The sequence below is a fragment of the Saccostrea echinata genome, unplaced genomic scaffold, assembly GCF_033153115.1.
Source record: "Saccostrea echinata isolate AGI-Se365-2 ecotype Australia unplaced genomic scaffold, CSIRO_AGI_Sech_v1 ptg000064l, whole genome shotgun sequence".
In the NCBI taxonomy this organism is placed as follows: domain Eukaryota; kingdom Metazoa; phylum Mollusca; class Bivalvia; order Ostreida; family Ostreidae; genus Saccostrea; species Saccostrea echinata.
Genome location: NW_026889813.1, coordinates 8,365,232 through 8,390,630, shown reverse-complemented (window position 1 = coordinate 8,390,630; position 25,399 = coordinate 8,365,232). Strand labels below are relative to the sequence as shown.

Below are 25,399 nucleotides of genomic sequence, written 5' to 3'. Positions count from 1 at the left end.
AGTAACCATGGCAACACCGTCCATCAAAATCAAAAACCGATGCACTTAATTATGTATCTTAGTGTAGTCTACTTGTGTGCCAAGTTATATTGAAATCGGACCAAAACTGTAGGAGGAGTAGCGTTTTAAAGGAATTTCACAGAAATTTCTATTTTTAGTAACCATGGCAACACCGTCCATCGAAATCAAAAACCGATGCACTAAATTATGTATCTTAGTATAGTCTACTTGTGTGCCAAGTTATATTGAAATCGGACCAAAACTGAAGGAGGAGTAGCGTTTTGAAAAATTGTTTACAGACAGACGGACAGACAGACAGACAGACAGACAGACAGACAGACAGACGGACAGACGACGGACACCTTACTATCGCATAAGCTCTTCTGGTCTCTGACCAGTAGAGCTAAAAAAAAATTAGTACTTAAGATGACATAAAGATAATACACTGGTTTTTAATTCATTTATTTACCATGTACAAGGTACGTTCAAAACCCAATCATCGCAACTAAAACATTTCAACAAGTACTCTATCAAATGAAACAAATTCATCAACATTTGAATGAAAAACAAAGCTGTAAAACTCACAACGGGCACTTCTGTATAATTGAAGAATTAATATAAATGCAAAGGATACAAGTCCTTACACAATATAAATTCTCTTAATTTCCAATTCATTTAAACAGAACTGGATGCAGCAAAGTCTTGATAGTCTAAAAAGCATGAGCTGGGAGGAAATAATCCACTTTGTCCTTATTTTGCTGGAATTTACACTAATAGGGCATTAAGTCCCAGTCTGAAGCAGCATGAGCTTGAACTGCTGTCTGAATTATATTGACATTTGCCAAATGAATATTTCGTAAGTAATAACAATACAATTTCTGTTGACATACATGTAAATGCCAACACATTCAGATTGCAAAACATCAGTAACGTAGGTTAACATTAAAATTACATATAATAGTTGGAAGGGAGACATCCAAAATGAAAATATAAATCCATTCTTTGAACTTTACAATCTTTACATCAAACTAAAATCTGTATACCTTGTATAGACCTACTTTGATGCCTGCTTAGATGAGCACAAATTGGAATAAACGCTACATTATAGGATGCTTGCAATATCAGGATTTGAAGATTTGCTTTCTATTCAGTTTTGTTTACCTGGTCCAATTATTTCAATGTCCCAACTTCATTTTCCCTATCACTTAAAGATATGACTCCCAATTTGAAAATACTGAACTACCTTTATCCTAAGATATGAGCCTTATTTTGTTCAAATTGGTCAGTGATAGTGAAGAAGTTAAAAGGGAGAAAAATCTACAGACAGTGAACAGAGAGATGGTCTCATAGATGGACACCAAATTTTGATTTAAAAAAAACTTGCTTAAGCCTTCAGTTCAGATGAGCTAAAAAAATTAATCACAAATATGAATGCTTTCTGTAAAGGTTCAACTTGCTATTTCTCAACCAAAGAAATTACAGTTAAAATTGCTGCATGACTGTTCAATGTTTTGAATTTGACACTGAAGATAACTACCTTGTGTTTTGATGTCCACCTTCATATACAAATGAGATTTTAAAATATAGAGATCTACATTCACCTAAACAGCTACTTCAAATTTTATTCCAGACAAAACGCTATGATCTAAGTTCACCTCAGTTTCACTTTTTTTGGGGGAGCGTCATTAAACTTCTGTACTATCTTGTTTCTGTACAGAAATTTCTAAAAAAAAAAAAAATAATGCCATTTAATAAGTGATAAGAATGTCGACAGCAAAAAATATAGTGATAATTTCATGATTATACCAAATTTCTTAAAATTACGTCATTAACAGAAAAAAATTGTTCATAGACATAAACATGTATATTGTATTAATTATATCTACAATAAAGTTTCAAAATCAGAACCTCCAATTATTCTTTTATCATTATACAAAATGTTCATACATGTATACAAAAGCAACCTCCTATCATTCTTTTGAAACACTAATATTTTTTTCTTCAATGAACTTTTACACAACTTGCAGACAGCAAGTAAATAAGTAAAATATACCACAAAATAATGATACTTTTCCACCTCATTCCATACAGCTAGAGTCAGAATTAAAAATAATACTATCTTCATAATTGTTCACAAGGCAATGAATTACAACAAATAAAGAACAACAGTAATCGCCGAGACATGATAGGTGTAAGTGTGGTGAAGGCTATTCCCAGTCATCCACTCCAGGAGGAGCTGGCTGTAACCGGGGAGGGGGAGCTCTATGGGAAGAAGGCCCAGGTTTCCCTCCAGGTGGGGGATCACTTGTAGAAACCACCCCAGGTGGAGGCACAGGCTTTGGTAAATCAGTCTCCTTTTTCTGCTGAGAACTTTTCTCCTCCTCCTTTTTGCTCCGATCATCTTTGTCATCATGACCATGATAATGCTTGTCTCTGTCATGATGTCGGGATTTTTTGTATGAAGAATGCTCGGGGCTGTGTCGTCGTTTTTTCCGCCGTCTGTGATGCCCCCTCTCTTGTGCCCTGTAGTCCTGGTCTTCCTCGTATTCCAGCCTATTGTCTTTGGAATAGTCTCTAGATCTGTAATCAAGGTCCTCACCACGGGGGTAATGTCTGAAATCCCTGTCCTCGGAGCCCAAAGGTGGGCCAGTGTCCTGATTGTGTCTGTGGTCCACATCTTGGGCCCAGGGAGGAGGGAACTTTTGTCTTTGACCTTTCCAAGGCTGTTTCCTTTCATCAACATCCTCCCCATGCCTTTAAAATAATATTTAGAAGAAAAAATGAAACAGTATGTAAATGATTTCAAATATTACTGTAAAACATGCTTTTAATGAATTTACGCTTCCCCTTGGTTTTTTAATAGCATTCTGAACTTAACAGATATAACGAATAACGTTTATAATGAAGCAATGTTGTCTGTCCCTGGTAATTCACTAAAAGCATGCTTTACTGTAATTTGAACTCAACACAAAAGGTTATTCACTTTTGATATTTCATTAAGATTTTAGATTTTGTTCAGCAGAGTTTTTATATGTGTAGGAAGGGTGAATCATTGTGTTACTGATTCTGACATAACACGTACAGACTTCAAATTATTTGTCTGCTTAGCCATTAACATCTAAGTTAGACGTAAGAAATAGCAAGTTAGCAACAGAAAATACGGCCATTGAAGAATCAAGACAAACATACCCCAACAAAATCATTAACAGAGAAGAGTTTCAGGTCAAAGTTTACATGAAACTTGTAATTCAAAATGTTATAGATAATCATATTCTTCAGTCATTCTTTATGAAAGTAAAAGACAAACATGTCTGAAATCATCATCAATTTCGAAGTATAGTTACAAATTCAAAGTCAGAGGTCAAAGGCAACTCTGACAGTGGTATTTAAGAAATATCCAGTATGTGAAGCAAGGAGAGATGAGGATTAGAAAATGTAATGCTTATTGTCTTTTATCTAATATATACATGTATGTCAAGATCAAGGCTATAAGGTCAACCTTAATATTGGAACGTAAAAATTCTCATCTTGATTTTACTTGATTGTATGTTAAGTTTTGTAGTCATACTATACATATACAATGGAGCTAAATACAAAGAACAAAACTGTTGCTGCAGATAGACGAATGGATGGATAGACAGAAATCATCTATCCATTGACATAAATGTATATTTGTTTGTATTCTTTCCAGATACTGGTCAAAAATATCTAACATATACAAAATCATAATGAAGTGTTTGAATGGAAAATTGTCCCTTTAATATGAAACGTTTTTTTGTAATGCAGCTGTAGATAAACATTCCTGTGAAGAGGTGACGAATTCTCAAAGAAAATAATTTTAAGACAATTGGAAAACTTTTCTGTGGTTACCTGAAGTCCCGATCTCTGAAATCCTGGTCCTCTAATGGCAAGGTCAAGGCCTCGTCCACCAAGCTTGTGTCCTCCCACGGTTTACCAGCATATCCTGCATAGGACAGAGAGGCATTAGAGCAAGCTTACATGTATCAACCCAATCAACAAATCATGCCAATGCCACAAAATCTTCAACAATCATCAAATAATACACACACATTTTCCAATCATACATTTGTGAAAATAACGGTTGGTTGATTACAACATTTGGGGATCTAACTAACCTTTTTCTATGTGTTGTCTGTGTGGTCTATGGCGTTGGTCCTCCATAGGTGACATATGGGGATGACCCTGAAGTGGAGGTGGCCCCTCTGGGCCTGTGCCCATAGGCATAGGTAATGGCATTGACTTCGGTGGCACACCCTGAACAGGAATAGGAGGAGGCACAAGGGGAGGCATTCCAGACTGTGAAGGTCCTGGCAAGGGCAATGTCTGTGTGGGACAAGAAAGTGGTGGACCAGATATAGGAGGAGGGGGCCCAGATAACAGAGGTAATCCTGACTGTGGCCCTGAACCAGGCAAAAATGGAGGTGGTGGCCCTGAAACTGGCATAATTGATGTTGATGGTCCTGGCATGTTCTGAGCATTGGATGACATTGGGGGTAAATTAGGGGGTGGAACACCAGTTGGAGGAGGTAATCCCATAGGTGGGGGCACACCTGTAGGAGGGGGAACACCTGTTGGTGCAAGGGACAGAGGGGGCAAGGGAGGTGGAGGAACATTCATTTGTTGAATTTTCTGATGTTCCAGTTTCTGATAAGTAGCTTGTAATATTGCTTTGCCAACTGGGTTGACAGCAGTAAGAACAATTTCTGGAGGGGGCTTGGGTGCTTTCTTTTTCTTCTTTTTATTGTCCTCTTGGATTTCCTCCTCTGGTTCATGTTCAGGGAGAGGGGGAGGAGGCTCTGGGGGTAAAGGAGGCAAATCTGACTCTGGAGGGGGTGGGGTTCCATTGTCTTTTAACAGGGTCACAGGCAAAGGTGGAGGGGGCATCAATTCTCTATCCCTTTCTTCTGCCTCTGTGTCTGAAAAAAATTTCAACCACTCTGTCATTCAAATATCTTTTACACTGTATCTTTATGGTATGAAAATTAAAAAAAAGCAGCAAAACCTTTGTACATTTGACATCATGCATTTATAACCATGTTTCTTTAAAACAAAATTGAAAATCTAAGTACATGTAGCTTTTAAGAGGACTACCTTTTGATTCTGAATCAGATTCTTCCATTTTGGTTTTCAGTTCCTTGGAATCACTGGGAGTTTCCTGTTCTTGAGTCTTTTGTTCCTTTTTAGAATTTTTTGGAGAATCTTCACCATCACTGTCTGAATCTCCATAGTCAAAGTCCAAAAGGGACACATTAAACGTGTTCTTTTTCTCCACCTGACCCTCCTCCACTTCTTCCACTTTTTGTGTAGTGGATAACTGTCCAGTAGAAGTGGAATAAGCTTCCACCTTACCTTTTTCCTTTGATCCCACATCACTTTTGTCTTTGATATTGCTCATGTAATTATAGTTTGCACCAGGAATTATTGAAAACAAAGATTTCAGAGCCTCTGGCATATCTGATGGATTCACAGGTTTATTTGCTTCCTCTAAGGAAGGAGTATCTTGATTTGCTAAAACAGGATTTTCCACATAAAAGCTTGGTGGAGTCACACTGATTTCTGAACTAGCTTTTTCTTCACTGGGTTTACTCAACACTGGTGGCTGTGTGCCAATCCGCATGTCCACATCCTGACCCGAATTCAACTCCTCTGGTGCATATTCCCCTGCTGCCACATGTGTCACAGTCACTTCTGATGAAAATGATACAGACTTGGTCTCCTTCATAACATCAGTAGTTGGTGTAGCCTTTGAGCTCTCAGACACTACACTTTGTTCTTCACTAGATATCTGCACAACTGCAGCAGGTTTAGAATCTGTACTAGCTTGGGGAGATTCTGTTGTAGATGTTGCTGTTTGCTGCAACACAGTTGGAGATTTTACCTTGGCTGCAGCTTTAGCAGCAGGAATCAAGGCTTTTGAAGCTGCACTGATGGCATAAATTGCCGACACTAAAGTTCTGGCCGTTAATTTGGCCACTTCTTTCTTTTCCAACAGTTTCTTCTGCTCCTCAACTTTAGAAGTGAGATCCAGTAGAAATCGTCTCTTTTCTTGTGTCGACTTGAGTGTGGCGAGAGCTGCCACAGTAAGGGCAGTGGACTCTGCCGGTGTATTGCACTTAGAGATCCTGGCTATAAGATCTGTTACGGAGGCTGATGATGGCTTCTCCACAGGTTTCTTATCCTCTCGGTCTACCTTGGCTTTCTTGTAGGGGAGCTGCGAGTCATCCTCTGGATCATAAGGAATATCCTCTGCAGATGCTCGGCTCTCTTGATCTGAAAATTGGAAACAGAGATTCAGTCATATCAAACACTTCCTATCAACTTTCAACAGAAAAGCAGCTCTTTTTGTCATCCATTTACCATTATCATCATCTACAAGTCCTGCCCCTTTTCCGTAGGCCTTTATGATGGGGTCACTTTTCTCCGTAGAGGTTCCAGGATTCGGGGGAACTTTTGGGGTGCCACCCCCTGATTTAGGGGTGCTTGTTTCAGATGATGAAGAATCATAATAAGACTTGTTAGTAGATCTGGATGAATCTGTTAAATAATAAAGTTGCTGTGAATACCCTTCCACCATTAATAACATGCACCACAAGGCATGCAAAAATTTATGTGCAGTCTGTGTTGTTATTACACACATAATTTTATCATCCAATTCACAAATACAAATATAATCAACAGACAAAAAATAAATGGCAATTTTCTGATAATTCAGCAACGGACACAGGAGAAATTATAGTACTCAAAGGTCTTCAATGAGCCTCAAGTGCTTTTCTGAACAAAAATGATGCAAACTATTGTTGGAACAATTGAACTTTTAACTCATTGTATAAGAAATTTCTCATTGCACTTCTTTATTCTGACCATACTGCTGTATCTTCTCCAATAATACCTGCTATGTTAGTTGATATGATGAAAATCTGACATTCTAAAATAAATGCCTCCTCTGATTGTTGATGCTAAGATTGGTTGAAATGAAATCATAGATAAGCCAACTCGGGAAGATTTTCATAAATTTAACACTGTGACAAGGACAAAAAGCAAAGTGATGGCATTAACCAATACTAGATGAGTTTATAAAAGCTGATTTTGATTTGTATTTGATTGATTATACACGGTTATATATATATATAATTGAGGAATGGGTTTTAAAAACACAAATCCCTTAAAAAGGTTTCATTCATTTCTGTTCTCTTCTTTCTCTGGTCTGAATGTATTTTAATATGACACGCCATATATTACATGTATGAATGTTGAAAATAACTGCTCAATTTCTTTTATCTCCCTGATGGTGTTGTAAAGATCATATGTACCTTTAGATGAACTTTTTGAACTTGGAGGGACATAGGATTTACTGCTGCTACTCTTACTGCGATGATGTTCATAATCGTGTTTGGATTTCTTGCTGTCATGGTGATGATCATGGTCACTATGACGTTTTTGCTTTTGCTTGACCATGATTGCCAGTAACATATGGGGACGATTATCCTCCAAACCTGAAAATATAAAGTTTGAACAATATAGTTTGCAGTTCAAATACATGCTAAAACACTCCATCTGCTTAATATACAAGCACTAAATGCTGACATGTTGTAACTCAAATATTTTGGTTACAAGATGTTTTCTTTTTTTTTGTCATCATCACAACCAGGGCAGTGTGCTCTAAGCTGATTCAGAAAAACTTCGTACCTACAGAAAGGTTTTTAAGCAAACCTTTCATGTACCTTAACAAATTTTTGGCAGCTAGGTCTTCCATAAAAGACATCACCAAAATGACTCTGAAATGAATCCTAATTTGACAAAAAACTTTTGTCTTATCATATTTTTAGATAAATTACATTAAATAGACATAAACTTTCACACTTTATACATTAAAACAATGTATTCACTTAAAATTTTATGAATGCTCTTTATGATTTCATTTTTCCCCCTATATTGTTACTTTCTTCTGCAGACCTCATCCTATTGTTGCCATAAAGAATTTTTTGTCAATTTGTTTTCCTGTGGTTCTTTAACAGATTCTAGAACACTTTCCCTTATACTATGAACCCATATGTGCCTTGTCTTGTTCAAATTGAAACTTAAACACATAAGAAACTTCCATAGAAGTTTTTTTCTGCTGTTTAAATGAACACCACCTAACTCTCTATTTCTGTATTTATCTCTCTTTGCAAAGCCCATAATTATAAATTTGAACAAGCTTAAATTCCAATCATACAAGGATGCTTTATGGCAAATTGGTTGAAAATGGGTGCCTCTGGAGGAGATTTTGAAAATGTGACAAATTACAGAAATGGAGAGCAGTTTGTCACCTACAGTTTATGTGATGCAAACAACATTAAAACTCCTTTGTTTTGTTTTTAATACATTTGAACTCTATCTCTAACACCAGTATCTCAATTCAATGGACATATAGAAGTGAGCTGGAAGTCCCAACCACTTTTTCTTTATGTACATGGATTTCAACCTTGATATCTCTAATGCTCAATTATCTTGAAGTTTTTCTCAGCCCCATCAAGTTTGAAATAATGAGATTTGACTCTATTTTTACAATGGCAATTTTTCCACACCTTAGTTTGTATACTGTACCTGGACCATCAAACGGAGTAAGCACAGAGGGAATCTGACTGTGGGAGGCTAGGGGGAGGATATAAAAATCCTTGATGTGTTTGGCTTTGTTTCCCACCACCCCACAGCGGGCTCGACTGTTCAGGTAGGAGTAGAGATTTATATAATGTGTCTTCTCTTCATCTCCACCAGGAATAAACCTTAGTATGACTATGTCCTAAAACAAACAAAATGTTCATATTTAGTTTTCATTGAAACTTCATTTAAAATTTTGCACACATTTTCTATTTTGTCTTAATGAATTAAAAGTATTTTCATCCCTTTCAATCTACTCAAAACAAGTATGCTTCTCTACAGTTTTATGAATATGCATTCTCTTTAAAAAAAACCACAATGTTTTGAAATTAGTCACTGAGGATCAAGATGAACAGGATAAAACAAGGATAAAATCTCCTACAAAATTTTCACAACAAAAAATAGAAGATAAATGTATGTACTTTTTGGAAAAAAGGAAGGGTGCTATACCAGCAACAGAAATTAAGTATTTTAAAACAGTGTAACTACCTAGGAATCATTAGCTGTGCAAGGCTAAAGATGCATCAAACAAAAACTATTACATATTGAATAGCTACCAGTAAACCACTTGTATAAAATTATTAAATGTACATACTTTAGATCCTACTTTCTTCATTTTTGCCAAGTAGTCCCAGATCTGTTCGGGTCCAATTCTTCCACATACATGGATAGTGTCTGGTAGATCCTGTACAATAACAAAACTTATAGAAACTTATAAAAAACATTATTTGTTTAACTCTGTGCTTGAAACAAAGTCAAGATTTTTTTTAAACAAAGTAATGTCTTCATGTACAAAATTAAGATAGATAACTTGATACATGCATCATAAATAATTTTTTCTGTCAATGAAGGTAAGCTTTAAGCATGTTTTACTGATACAGTGAAAATCTAAAAGACTGGAACACTAATGACCTGCTTGTCTGCTTGTCCTGACACAGGATAAGCTGTGGTTACAAACTTAGCCACATCCTGCATCTGAATGAAACCCTTCCATAGCTGAGGCCCAGATGGGGTAAACTTTGGCTTCTCTAATCCTGACTGCAAGGCCGAATCAGGAGATCTGTTGATTAAATAATATCCACTATCTGAGTATAATGATCAATGAACAAGATTTAGTCAAATCATTCAATTGAAACACTCCCTCACCATTTGACTGTAACACATACAAGGCCTTTCACACAGATGATTCGACATACTAGAAAAGTTTTGTTTCATGCTATTTTTGTCTAGATGTACTGTAGGATCATTTAAATTCGTGGGGGTCAATGTTCGTGGGCAAGCAAAATTTTATTGGTTCGTGGGGATGTAATTTCATGGGCAGCTCATTTATTTGGCAGATCTAATTAATCAGTATGTTGACAAAATAGTTGTTCATGGGGATGTAAATTCATGGGTAAGGGTTACCACGAACCACGAACAATGATGATTTCACAGTATTAGTATTACAAAAAAATCTGCCCCATTTCTAATTTCTCATATTGTTCACATTTAAACCAAGTCAAGTTTTCAGACTGCCTATTGATGAAGTGATGAAGATAAAAACCTGTGACGACAGTCTCCTGGTCATGCTGGTACGCAGTGCTAATCTTACCTGACAGTGACCGTAGAGTCAGCCAATGGAACCTCAGCCTTAGCTTTCTGTATTGCCTTTAGAACTTCCTTCACAACCATCTCTGCTTTCTTCTGATCCTCCTCAGACTTCTTATGCTGCGGCTTTTCTTTCACACTCTGTAGATATTAGCAATACATACTGTAACAATATACATGTATGGTAATGAAATACACTGCCTGTGTATAAATACAATGTCAGTCAATTTTACATTTCTAACTGATGTTGACCTTGACATGGCAAGATAAGAAGATCTTTCATCTGGTCAAACATGAAAGCTTGCTTTAAAGAAAGGACTAGAACATATTGCCAAGCTTGAAGTTGTGAATAGACAAACTGACATCCCAATAATAATAGCAACCTGGACAATGATGTTTTTTTTTTTGGGGGGGGGGGGGAGGGGGGGGGGGGGGAGGGGGGGGGAATAATTAAACTTTTAGCATTAGCTTCCTTTAGAATGACCATTTCTCTGAAAGAATTCTCTTGTCCTTTCAAATTAAAGGCCTCACCTTGGGAGAGTCCTGTACTTGTTTGGCTACAGTCACTTCCTTTTTAGGGGTGGTCTCCTCTAGAGGTGGGGCCACTTTCCCTGTACAGATCTTACAGTTAAGGTCAAACACGTGTAATTTATGCTGCCCGGTGGTGTCCATGATGACATCTGAGGTTTCTGTGTTAGCCTCCTCTTCCTGTGATGTATCATGCTTCTTCTCCCGTCCTACTCCTTTATCCTGTGAAATTCATTTACAAATTGTTAATTGTACTCGATTCCAACTCTCCTCTAGATTTGCGAGATAAAATGAACTGATGAACAGAAGATATTCTGGACACAAACCCTCATTTAAACTTACAAATACAAGTATGATTTACATTAAGATTAGTTCAAAGTCAAGACTACTATACTACATATAAAAGTATGAAATACAAGTAATTGAGATATAACCTAGCTTTACCTCCAGCTTGCTGAGATATATGTAATAGTTGAGATGTAAATAATAATTGAGATGTAATCAACTTTACCTCCAGCATACTGAGATTTTTGTAATAACTGAAATGTAATCTTTCTTTACCTCCATTACCCTGAGATACATGTAATAATTGAGATGTAACCAGGTTTACCTGAAGTCTGCTGAGATGTATGTTATAGCTGAGATGTAATTAATCTTTACCTCTAGCGTGCTGAGATCTTCATCCATATCAATCTCGCCTTTGTGAGTTTTCTTCACAATGTGTTGTCCCTCCATCATGTGCTCCTTCTCCACAGCCTCAATCATCTCCAGTTGCTAATTAATAAAACCACAATTTTATAAACCTCCATTATATACAAAGATTACCATTGTCCAAGTTTTTTTTAAGATTTACACCTGTATTTGAATTTTGTGCTATGCAAAGAAAAAAATGCTAAATATGAAATACATGTACTTCACAGAAAAACTTACTTTACTGACGGAATAGCAAAACCAACTAAATTAAGTCAAAAACAAGCTAGTCTAGAATTATTACAATAAGTATCTATTAATATCTATCATTACATGATCTTATCTCTTACTAATAAGTTACCAATACACTAGAGTTAACAAGCATAAAAGTATCACTTATCAACACTCCCAAAAAACCCAGCATATGGACAAAATAGTCTAGTGGATTTAACATTTGAATGTTATTTATGTCTGTATATAAACAGTAAAAACAGCAAAATAAATGTAAACGGATTTGTCAATTATTGAATGTTAAAATAGATCTTACATGTTTAGCTTCAAATTCTCTCCATTTTGCTAGTTCCTTTGATGCCAGCTCATCGGGGGTCATTTTCACCAACTCACTGGGTTTGATGTGTCCATTCAGGATTTTACGGAACAGACCCTGAGTAAACAGATCACATTATTAATAAACAATACAAGTTTTTTTGGGTCTTGGACCTACACCATTTCTATTCTGTGTTCAAAATACCATATGTCTGCTTAATAGCAATATACATATACATGTAATTTATTGTATCAGTGCTATAAACATGGAAATTTGCAAGTGGGCATTATACACTGTGCATATTTGTTAAGTGAATATTTTTATCACCTTTATTTGCATTATTGAAGATTTTGTACAACAATAAACTGGATTAGTGAAAAAAAATAATTTCTTGATAATAAATACCAATAACTATCTTTCGAAAAGGTTTTCTTGAAAACTTCATAATCTACTGTATATACTTGTAATTCCATGTAGAACCCTCCCCAATGTTAGTACAAGTATTTACAGTGGCGCCTCGTTTATCCGGACGCCTCTGTCCCCTACGAAAACATCCGGATAAATGAATTGTCCGGATAATTGAATCGCTTCTAAAAAAACCTTCTCCAAGCATGTGTACATGTATATGCACATACTGGTATCAAATGTGAAGGCAAAGGGAAAAAACTTTGATATTTTGCATGGTTTAATGTTTTTATTTCTTAGCTTTAAAATAAGTAATTAAGTAAAGAAAAATATATTAAAAAATGTAATTTACACAATAAAAAAATTGATAGGCAATTTTATGCTGAGACTTCCTTTTTTAACTCAGGGAATTTTATTCGCCTTGTCTTTGGCATGTGAATTCATGGGCTGAGCAAATTTTAATATACTGTTGTTTTATTTCGCCATATATTATATTTATTGAAGCTCATATGATATGTCAGAGCTGTTCAGCATCATCATTGAAAATCTTTAAATATAAACCCCGTAATTTCCCGTATATTCTTTACACAGGGCTACTATAGTAACCGAACACTGTAAGCTATCTCAAACACGCACAATCAGTGAAAGTATTGTAAAAATTCAACGTAAACACAAACAATCTTAATGATTATCATTATTTTTTTTCTAAAGTTTGAATTTCGATCACAAAAATACCTCGAAAAATGTAATCAACTTCTATACGTAATGCCAGTTTTATATATCTTTTTTAAAGTAATTTATGTTTATAGACAGTAGTACATTAAATAGGAAAAATATTTTTTCAACTATGTACCTTTTCTAACTGTCTAATGGGGGAAAACGCGCTTAAAATACATTTACGTTTTTAGACATGGAAAATCATATTTTAAACTAACGCAATCAACATGATCTGATCAAGACCATTACAAAATCGCTGGTGATTTATTGTTCATTTTATTTACAACTCTCCAAAATTCTCATGAATTTCAGATGCATATACAGTTAGCAATATGATTTTGAATGGATTATTATTTAATTAATGCACTGTATAAGCAAAATTCTTCGAGCTTCATTATAGATGTGTGATTTAATTGGGGGTAAACACACCCTAATCATAGACGCTATTGTTTGTAGGTCACAGGTAACTCAAACTGACTGCATGGCCAATGTTTTTACACCAATTAAAACTACTGCAAGATGCATGTGAAAAAGCCGTTTCTTAAAAAATTGCCATCCGGATAAACGAGTCATTTTTCAATGAACTATTACGTTTTGTAGTAGAAATTGACCGTCTGGATGCGGAACATGAATTTCCGGATTATTGAGACAACATGGAAAAAATCGGTTCCCAAAAAATGTCGTCCGGATAAATGGCGTCTGGATAAACGCAGCGCCACTGTACTTATAAAATGTGTGCATTGCAAAAATACACCTTGCTCAAAGTCTATCCGTACATTCATATTATATATAACAAGCAGAACTGTTCACAGTAATGGCGTTCAGATTTAAGGTCACCTGGTTTCTGGAATCCTTGATGTTAAAGATGAGGCTTCTGTATTTGGCCTTATATTTGTGACTAGTTTCCTGAAACACTGCGAACAGCTCTTCTTCTATCTTCAGAGCAATAGTTCGGATCTCAATGGTGGACAACATCACATCATCAGCTCCCTCAGCCCTGCAAGAGCAAACAAGAAATGATCCTGAATTACTCGTTTATATTTCATGCAAAAAATGTTTATAAAGAACCCAAAATCTACTGAAAATATATGAAAATCTTTAAAGTTGACATTGTTGAAATGAAATTACATGTACTGGTTATTTTGTTGCCTATGTTGCCTATCTCAAAAGGAGTGTCTCACTTTTTCACTATTTCTGTGCACACCTATCAATTTTTCAACCTGGAACTTTCACAAATGTAAGTTAGAACCTTTGATCTTTGACCAAATTAACTAGATTCCACTTCTAACAAAGAATTGATACAAATATCGTAGTCCTTACAAAGGTTACTATATGATTAAGTCTGGGTTAATTGAAAGGTACATATACTCTGGTGAATTGATCCTTTCTAAAGTCCCAACATGAATAAGCCTTTCCTCACCTGTTTAAGAGAGCATCTCTGAGGGACTTCCTGACATTAAGGCGGACGACATCTGGCCCGTCTTCTTTCTTGCCTTTAGCTTCGTCTGACACCTTATCTAGGGCTGGACCACTATGACCGGGTTTGTCTTTACTGTCACCATGCTTGTCTTTACTGTTGTGGTGTTTATCCTTGCTGTCATGATGAGCAGGGGACTTTTGATGCTTGGATTTCTCTTTATGATGATGATCTTTGGATTTATCATGACCTGTAAAAAATTGACATACATGTAACAGTTCCTTAACAGAAATATTTCACAAAAATTCTGATAATCTGAATGACACCTCTTGGATCAATTTTTTCTTACTTCTTTCTTCCAATATAACAATGCCTGTTTTCAAGTGCTTCTGAAAGACATACACTGCTAAATAGTTTCAATTTTCAAAAGTTTATAATGTTAGCTTGCACTACACAGCTGATGAGCTCTTACTTCCACTGGCTGAGGATTTGGGGTGGATCACTTCAAATGTGGGGTGTTGTAGGAGCCATGTGATGAGCACACTCTCTAGTGGAGCATTAGAACCAGTGTACACTCTCCCCGTCTTCCTCTCCCTCACAGGAACACGCCAAAGTGGACCATGCTGTTAAATATTAACAGAAATTAAATCTATTGGCAATGGAATTTCCAGAAATAATAAAATTTCTTCCTCAGGGTTCGACACTAACTTTTTTAGGCTTTAGTCCGGTCGGACTAGTGCTTCTTTACTTTTACTAGTCTGCATGCAATTTTATGAGTCCGTCAATAAAAGGAAACATCAATGTTTTGTAACATAAATTTAAAAATACACATTTCAACATACGTTTTTATACTTTTTTTTAAATAAACAAAGCATTTATATGAAGTGGTTTATTCCACATCACAGATTCGCTGAAATCTCGCGATCAACGAGTATGATCGTATTCCCGATCTCGTTCTTCTTCTCTTTACATTACATCCAAAATGTCTGACATCTTTCTTTTATGTGTCATATGAATTATGATCGCTAAAACGATTTACTTCATATCAATCAGTCGAAAAATTAAGCACTGACTCGAAATTGTCTAACAACCCACCAAAAATCTAGAAAGCTAAAAATAAATGCAGGGTTTTCCAGTAAAAGTTGTGGAGAATCGGACATTGGTAAATTATTCATATTGTTTTCCAGGAAAATTTATTGGTCCGCTTGGACTAATTAGCCACAGATTTTATCAGTCTGAATGAAAATGTATTAGTCTGAGACTAACGGACTTACGTTAGTGTCGAACCCTGTTTCTTATAAATCTCACATCTCGGTGAGAATTAGGAGACAATTTTCCCAATTTTACAAGAAAACTTCAGCTTGATTTTCAATGAAACACATTTATCCTTGTCTTTTAACAGTAAACCCCTGTAGCTCTTTTTGACTTGTTTTATAACTCACAGTTTTCCCCCGCTTTGCATCGTATCGATTGAGGGCTCTCAGAGAGTCTTTAGCATGCTGGTGAATACAATCTGTTCCACAATACACCGACTCTCTCTTGGCGTACTTGTTACATTGAGTATTGACACATCTCTGTGCTGCAATGTCCTGTAACAGAATTATTAAGGGTTTCAAATCATACTGAACTTAAACTCAATTTAAATTCTGGACTTGTCATTCATAACAATTAGAAATGTTTCCATTGGACAGAAATACTGATGATATGCTTTGTTGGCACTCAAATCAATTAAACAACTCAGTTCCCTATATATATACTGATAACTGCAGCTGTGAAAAATGGAAATAAATGATCTGTATTATGCTTTTCTCAAAAAAAACCCAAGCAACATAATAATGACTATACCTTCACTGAATCAGACTTTTTCTCCCCGTGATTTCTATCTTTTGACATGGAATGAGATCTCTCCTTTGAGGGTGTTTTCTTGGAGTGAGATTTGGAATCCAGAGAATGTCTGCGCTTCTCATCACCTGGTTGTACATTGGTGGAAGGCTTACTTCCCTCGGGTTTATCCTGCAAAATAAAAGTGCATTCATTTCAATGGTTATAAAAGTAGCAATATAACTAGTTAGTTTCAAGCAGTTCTTATTTTGACTCTCGTTTTAACTTTTGAAATAGTTAATTTTGTTTGAAACAATTTTCTGTCATGCATCTTTTTTTTACCTGTGAAATCATTAGAGACACAAGTAGCTTACTACCTTCAATACTATCTCTTATATATATCTTAATTTACCTCCTTGAGCTTTTTAAGAGGGGACTCTGTGTGATGCTCCACTTTCCTCTTGGATTTCCCCTCATCAGACCTCTCTGAGTCCCTCCTTCCTGATGTCTCTCCTTTCTTGTGTTTCTCAGAATCTCCTTCTTTCCTTTTCCCCCCACTTCCAGGTCTATCCTCTTTGGTTACTTTCTTGTGCTTCTCCTCTTTATCGCTGGACACAGTGCTGTCTGCAGGGTGAGCCACTTTTTCCTTATGACCAGCCTGCTTCTCTATTTAACAGAGTAAGACCATTATATACTTATAAAGTGTGCATACAAATACATGTTCATGCAGGTATATAGGTTGTAAAGATGATATCATTGCAATGATAGAATTGGCTGCTAACAGATAAAGATTTACATTGGTACTTTAGCCATAAACATGATAAAACTCACTATTCCTGCTTTATCTTAAACTCAATAAATATTACAGTGAAATGTTTCAGAGGATCTATTTTTTTTTTTTTTTTAATAAATAAATGGATACAGAATCCTTGTTCCTGGCCTCTATGTGGAGAACATAGATACTCCTTGTTATTATAAATTTATAAGTAGTTAAAGAGTAATTGTTTCTGACCTTTACATGGAGGACACAGATACTCTTTGTTGTTTTTCTCCATCTCTTTACCCTGGGCTTTAGTGATGCCCACACAGGAACCATGGTACCAGTTCTCACAGGTATCGCAACAAATCATAAACCTGTCCAAACAAAGAATCCAAGTCAGATCATCAATAGATAATGAACCTATCCAAAGAAAGAACGCAACCATCAACTGAATTGCCTCATTTATATACAATGCATTCCTGACTTGCACTCTTTATATATCATGTTATAAGTTTGGGGAAGTTCTTTTGTTTGCCACAAGGTCATTTACACAATAATGTGCCTTGCTTTTGATACCACTATCTTATATTACCCATAACTTACTGTACAGGTGTTTACATAAGTCACTATAGAAACCTTTACCCTTACCATTCTGATGATACTGTTATTCTACACTGCTTACCTCTTGCCATATGGCTGTTTACAAATGCAGTATTTTTCACCTGGTGCCTCATAGTCCGAGTCATTCTCATCATCCTCGAAGCTTAACTCATCACTATCATCTAAAAAGAAAACAAGTGAGTACAAGTATTTAAATGTCGGTCAGTGCTCAAAAATCTAGCCTTACAAGAGAAAAATTACCTCATCTCAGGGTTGTCCCTAAGACCTGGGGGCCAGGGAATTTCCCCACCTATAATGATGTAATTCCCCAGTTATTTTGGTATTCCTCCTAAACTCCCCATTAAGGGAGGAACCCCAGATCCCCACCTACTTTTTAAATGTCCCCTTCTATTTCAATTCTTGTCTTCTCAATACATAGGTATTTTTTCTGCAATAATGACAATTTCAAACAGAAGATTGAGTTGAAAATGAGATTTGAGTAAATTTAATGTAATGTAAATGACAGAATTTGAGAAATTCATTGATTAAGATAAATATTTTATTTTTCTAAAGTCAGATTTATAAAACATTATAAGATACTATATCAGAGTTATCTTTCTTAGCAGGTCATGTTTTTTCTCCCAAGCGCTTAGTGTCTTAGCCATCTCTAACTTTCCATACATATGTCGAAGTCAGTTTGATGCCCCTAAATTTCAATGTGTATTTCAACCTCAATATCTTGAATTCTTTCATTATGTATTTTAACGTAAATTTCTTGAATACTTTGAGTTCTGGGGGGGGGGGGGGGGGGGGGGGGCATCAAGTTGGAGATAATCAGGTTTGACTATACTTGTTGCTTTATCTTCATTCTCATTAAATTAAACAATAATTTGACTAATCTAATTAACACTCACTTACTTAACATAAATTAAAATTAAACATTACCACTGTCTATTTCCTTTTCTTTCTCTTCAGTTGGCTTTTTCTCTTTGACCAGTTTCTTTTTGATTGGTCTTTTCTCTTTCTCGGTCATTTCTGGCAGTTTTTCCCTCAGGAATTTCAGCTTAGCCTTCCTTTGTCCCCGCCCACCAGGAGAAGCCCCCACCTCTTCATTCAGTGGTTCTTTAGTTTCCTCTGTCTTCTCGAAACTTTCAGACACTTCTTTTTCTGTTTGTGTTACTTTTCCCTCAGTGAATTTTTTCTCATGATCATTATCTGTATCTTTTTTCCTTTTATCAATGTCTTTATCACTAGGATCTGATTCACTTTCTCCTTTTGTTTCTTCTTTGTTTTCCACCTTGATTTCACTAACAGATGCATTACCTTTCTCTGAGTCTTTTTCCTCTGCAACAACACTTTCACTTTCATCCTTTGTTTTCTTTATATCTGAATCCTTTACTTTAAGTTTTTCACTTTCTTTATTAACTTTCTCCTCTTTTGTGTCCATTTTCACTTGCTTTTGTTTAGATTTCTCTGTGTCTTTAATTTTTTCTGAACTTTCACTCTTTACGGCACCTTTTTCTGCTGTGTTAGATTCTTTATCAGATTTTCCTATCTTGTCCTCTTTACCTACCTTCACTTTTACGTCTTTAATTCCTTTTTTATCCTCACTTTCATCTTTCTCATTTTTACCATGAGCAATACTTTTCTTCACATCTTTTTTAATCTTTTCTTTTTCAGAATCTCTTCGAATCCTTTCATGAGATGATGTTTCCTTCTCTGAGTCTTTGTGAGTCTTCTCTGTTCCTGTGTCTTTCTTTGGTTTGCCAGTATCTGCTGATTTATGACTAGAGACTTTATCAGACACTGACAGTTTTCTCTTAGTGTCACTTGTCTTTTCCCCTGATTTAGCCACTTCTCCAGCTGAGGGCACCTCCTTTTTCCCACTAACACTGCCCTTTCTTTTGCTGGACACATCCACATCAGGTTTGAACAAATCTAACATGCTCTGATCTACCTTGACTTCCTCTGATTTCCGTGGTTTCCTCTTCACAGGTTTAGCTGGTTTCACGTCACTGTCAACGATTTCCTTCTTGGCTGTAACTTTAGGTTCTCCCATGGATGTTATGAAATCCTCATAATTAACTTCCTCAACTTTAGCTTCAACCTCCAGTGTAAGCTGCTCAGATCCTTTAGAATCATTTGCATTTGTTTGATCACTTGTCCCTGCTGCATCAACATCTGCAGACGCTGGGTCTCCACTTTGTTCCGCTTTTTTACCAGGGTTTATGGGCAGTTCCAAAACCTCTGTCACCAGAGAGGACACAACAGGCTGGGAAACTTCAACAGTCTCCTGTTGTCCCTCTTGAATTAATCCACTTTCAAACATTTTAAAAATACTCCTTGGAGAATCATCAGAGTGTTTTTCTTGAGCTAATTTCTTCCCTGGAGTTTGTGGGACTGATGTTTTTACAATTTCTGATTTGTCATCACTTTCTTCTTCTCCTTTCTTTTTGGGTGACTTTTCACTTGGACTTCCTTTATTCTTTTTAATATCTTTCAAAGGAAGATCATCCTCACTTTCTGAAGAATCTTCCTTCACTTTTCCTTTTCCCTTTTTCTTTCCTTTTGGGCTTTCCTTCTCCTCCACATCCTCTTCCTTTCCTTTTCCCTTTTTCCTGCCTTTCTTGCCCTTTTGTGGAGTATTATCTGTGTCTGATAAGTCCTTCACTCCACTCCTGGTCAGCCTCTTTCCCTGCTCCTTCGGTGATTCACTTTCACTGTCTATCGTCTGATCCTTCTTCCGTCTTCTTCCTCTCCTGACTGGAGGATCCTCAACCTCAGAATCTTGTTTGTTCTTCCCTTTTCCTTTGCTGTTTTTATCTGTGTCTGTTGCTGAAGATTCTTCGGTTTCCTCTTCAACCTTTTTCCCTTTCTTTCCCTTTGCAGTCCTGGCAGAGGTTCTCTGAAATTAGTGAAATTCCAAAAAATGTGTAATTCTGAAGATGCATCCCAAAACTGCATCACAAGTACATGAAAATTTTCTATTTTTCCTCAAGATACATGTATGTTAATTCTTAAAGTTAAGAATTAATGGAGTTTTTTTTTTTACATTATTATTTACTTTAGGAGTAAGGCTTTCATCTTCACTACTCTCTTCTTCATTCTGAGATTCTTGCTGGGATTTCCTCCCCTACAAACAAAATGCAACCCACACTCAAAAAAAAAATATTCAGTTTTAATTCACTGTAGATTTGTTTCTTTACATGTACACTTTATGTCACAAAGACTCTGGGACAGCTAACTTATAATGTAGCTATAAAAGCATTAGTTACATGTATAATGGTATTTGTATGTGTACCCACCTTCTTATTCTTGGCTACAGAGGCTTTAATGCCTCTGGGTGCTGATTCTGGAGTGTCTAAGGCCTCAGTCTTTGGAGGTCTCCCTCTTCTGGGCCCCGTCTACACAAAAATTGTCAAGATTAAATAAGCTTCACACACAAAAAGTCAGGTATGAAATCTTGACAATTATGTTAAACACTTTATTACGGCTGTTACGAGTACCCGAAATAACCAAGAACCGCGGTCCAAGTTGTTCGGTTTGGTTTCGGTTCCATTTTTCCGGATTACGGTTCAGGTCTGGTTTATATATTAGAGTCTGTTCAATACAAAAAATGCCGTCGAAATCAAAGGAATGATAATGGTAACAGTGATAAATAAACATCACAACTGAAATCTACTTCATTCCATGACAAAACACTTGTTACGGAAGTATTAGATTATTATCAAAACGAGCAGGAATGGTCAGGTTGTGGCTAATAGTTGGCCAAGTCACCGATGTCTAGACGTTGGCATGGTTAAGACTTGTTTTCAATGTAAATTTAATGTAACAAAGATTTTTCAAGTTAAATTCATGAAATTAAGGTTTAAAATAGATGTAAATAACAGACCCGAAAAACCCGAAACCGAACCGAAAATTTACAGAACCGACCTGACCCGAAAAATTTTAGAACCGTGACAGCCCTACACTTTATACTGTATTAATCCTTAATACCAAAACAGTAAGAGAAATGAGAAAACTTGCATAAATACCAAGTATCTCTCTGATTATATATCACTAATGCTGTATTTCTTAAAACCTTAACACTCTCTTCCTCTTGTTCCTCTTGTTTTCTAAGTGCCTCTAAAGCTGCCTTTTCCTGTAGAAGATTCTCCTGTCTGATCTTCTCAGCTAAATCCCTCTGTTCCTTATCGCTCACACGACTGGATCGCCTGAAAATTTTACAGAGATGAAACATTTTCAACATCTGAAGTTTGTCGTTTGTCCTCCAAATAAATCCTTGGGGCACATAGTGATAACTTATACTAAACATGCCATGATTTTCTGTTGTTTGAACATAAATAATTTAATAGTTCTGCGTGTACCTAATATTGGTGGGTGTGTCTTCAGGTATTAGACTCCTCCTGCCCCGCCCCCTTCCTCTTCCTACACCAGCATGTTCAGGCTGAACAATCCCAGGATGCACTGCTCCCACAAATCCAGGCTGAACAATCCCAGGGTGCACTGCTCCCACAAAGCCTGTAGTTGAGGACTCTGCTTCACTCTCTTCCTTTGGCTCCCCCTCAGGGTCTCGTCGGAGTGAAATTCTCGCCGATTTTCTTGGGGAAGTGGTTGGGGTGGTGCTTGTGTTTGTGGCTTCCACAGTAAGAGGTGGTACTACAGATGACTGAACTCCAGGATTTGGCACAACTACTACTTTAGAGTTAGTTGTCACAGCATTAGAAATATTTGGCTTGGGCACTTTCACACAATAAGGATGATCTAAATTGGTTGAGTGCATGCTTCCATTCTGTTTTCAAAAACAAAAGAACTTTTTCAACACTAATCAAACTGTAATGAAGGTAAGAATATAACATTGCTAATTGATTTTTATAATACTTTTTATGAAAAATATTTTTCAAGTAATAATACATGAAACATATCTTCAAAACCAAGTTATAAACTAGACTAGAGGTACTGTGAGCACTGAGCATTTCTTGGCATTATAATGGCAAAGTCCTTTTTTTGCTATGGGAAACCCCAAATATCTGTCCGATCAAAATGTAAAATAGGAGGTGCACAATGGTACTAGTTATGTAATAAAGATTCTGTAAAAGTCACATTAAAATTTTATTCAGTGGTATAAAGGGAGTTGCAGATAAGAGATGGTTACCCCCAATCTTATAAAAAAAGCAGTGAAAACGTGAAATATGTGTCCGATCCAAACAAAATAGTTGCACAATGCCACTATGTAAGAAAGATTTTGTGAAAGTTTCATTAAATTGCCTTCAGTGGTGTAAGACGAGTTGCTAATAAGAGATGACTAGACCCAAGTGTAACGCACGGTCGTAAAGACACCGTCATCCCCATTACTATATACTCCCCACTTTATAAGCAGGGGGTAAAAAATTTTAAAGTTATAAAAATAAATAAATTCATTAAAATTCCTTCCAAATAATGAAAAAGATTAATTAATGACAAAGAATATTTTATGTTTTTCAGTGCAAAAATCATAGGAAATCTTGTCATTACATCCAGCATCTTTAAGAGATCTTCTCCTAGGACCTCTGCTGTGGCAGATGGTGGGGCTGTTTCCAGTTCTGCCATCGTGCTCGAGAAATCGCCCTCAGATGTCTGCTGCAAGATCTTCTTGGCCTCTTCTGATGATAGAAATTCGTCCAGTTTGCTTAAGTGCTCCTCAGAAAATCCACTGAAAGGATTCTTATCCTGAAATAGAAAATGCTGGTGTGATAATTTTTTCAGAACAATTCAATGTAGAGTCACAGTCTAGTCTTTGCCATTAAATCTTTCAAGGTGAAATCTGATGCCTCTAAAAACCTTTCAGCTAAATTTATGGTTGAAGAAAAACAAATTAAGAACTGTACAATTTTATTAGCAAAATGTTTATTTGTCCCTAGTGTAAAATAAAATATGCTTTCATGAAAATTATTTGAATTTGATTCACCGAGAAACATTTGTTAAAAATACCCTCTGAATGATGAAACCATGCCCTCCAGCATGATAGGACTTTGCAACAGTCAATATTGCTTGATGACAGGTGACATTCCAAACAATATTGACTGCATGGAATCTTTTCATGCATGTTCCATCTTTATTTGTAGTTTTATAAAAAATTCAGTATAATACAATAAATAAATAACTGCATGTAGTTGAGGGTTACATTGAAAATTTTCACCCCAAGAACACCATTGTCAACCTCAGCTGCACCTAGGTTGACAATGGTTTTCTTGGGTGAAAAATTTCAACGTTATCCTCAGTTATCTGCAGTATCTTGGAAGTTTTCCTAAGTGTAATATAGGAACCACCCCAATAATAGCTAACAAACCTCTGATGGCCAGCTGACATCTGTATGTTCCACACCATTGGCTGGAGTTTCAGAATTGGATACACTGTTATTTACCGTTGAAGTTGGAGCTACTTCTGTAACGGAAGTGCCTGAGGTATCATTGTTTTCAGTCGACATCTCCATTTACTTTCTACCTGCAAAATATGTCACTGAAAATGTACTTTAAGTAAACAGTTAGTTTATTTGAAGCTTCAACAATCTTACATAGCAATGAGACTTAGAGGTCAAGAAATTTATGCATAGTAAGTGTAATGCAAATAAAACTTCAATATGAATTTTAATACCCCTTGTTTGACATACATGATTGTCATTTACATGTATACATGTACATGATGTAACTGTCCATTATGTATTACCATACACATTCTACCAAACAATAACAACCATTTTCGCTTTAACAAAATAAAGATCTGCAACATTATATTGAAAGCTTAGCATTCTCTTCAAATCTTTCACTGTTCTAAATATGCACATTCGCTTTGAACTTTAAGTATACACCTTCCCAAAAGTTATATAACAAGGCTTTTAATACCATGCTAATCTGTCAGAAGAAACAGGATCCTCCACCCATCTCTCATTTAAATCATTCTTTGCAACCATATACAATAACGCCATTCTTCTCAAGTCAGATTATTATTTTTTAATGAATGAGTAATTGAACATTTTTCTTTCACGCAAATATAGCAGTGATGTCGTCAGAAATTTCAGTCATCATAACACGGAATCTCGACCACATGTTTTGAGGTCTGCATAATGAAGCAACACAAACCTCGTTTTGACAATTATAATTATGTTTACCTTTTGCATTCCAGCGACTGTTTGAAGAAATCCTATCGGTTGTCCAGGTTTACTTCAAAATATAGGAAAAGAGTTTAAAATGAAACAACTAATAATAAATATGTGTCATTCAATAATCTCTCATTTCGATATCGCTTCCAGTCGCCATGTTGAAAGTATGGCATGCTGTGGGTGCGTAAATTTTCCTGTTCAATACCTTTGGGGCCTTCGAAGAAATATCTTACCAATTACGTGGCAGGAAAGGGACACAGTATATCATATTGAACATGATTGAAAAGTACGGCAATTTTTTATGATCTTCGCATATGACATTCGTCATATCATAATTTATGGTACACATTTCCACCCATGTTCACCATATTTCTCAACAACCACGTGATAATATTGATATTGTTTATATATTCAAGAAGCATATTTTATAAAGCTTGATATATTTAAGCACCGACTATTTTATAGGGACATATCAGTAACATCTTATTACAAATTTTCAACAGAAAAAGATACATAAATGTACCTATA

The 25,399-nt window shown here is 36.0% G+C and overlaps 1 protein-coding gene across 1 annotated transcript; it reads right to left on the bottom strand.

The window, feature by feature from the left end:
- Positions 1-443: 443 nt before the first annotated feature.
- Positions 444-25,035, bottom strand: LOC133175927 (death-inducer obliterator 1-like). The gene is made up of 29 exons (XM_061311076.1): positions 24,881-25,035; positions 24,062-24,216; positions 23,248-23,442; positions 22,101-22,525; positions 21,815-21,947; positions 21,039-21,137; positions 20,798-20,866; positions 18,679-20,638; positions 17,816-17,915; positions 17,386-17,507; positions 16,786-17,039; positions 16,398-16,565; positions 15,995-16,141; positions 15,025-15,175; positions 14,556-14,802; positions 13,973-14,132; positions 12,014-12,130; positions 11,437-11,550; positions 10,780-10,998; positions 10,253-10,389; positions 9,574-9,721; positions 9,257-9,346; positions 8,608-8,803; positions 7,332-7,514; positions 6,379-6,555; positions 5,113-6,291; positions 4,137-4,937; positions 3,871-3,964; positions 444-2,754 (listed from the first exon to the last, which is right to left on the bottom strand). Exons 2-29 carry the CDS (start codon positions 24,203-24,205, stop codon positions 2,208-2,210), a joined length of 8,376 nt encoding a protein of 2,791 aa, XP_061167060.1. The 5' UTR covers positions 24,206-24,216; positions 24,881-25,035; the 3' UTR covers positions 444-2,207.
- Positions 25,036-25,399: the final 364 nt, after the last annotated feature.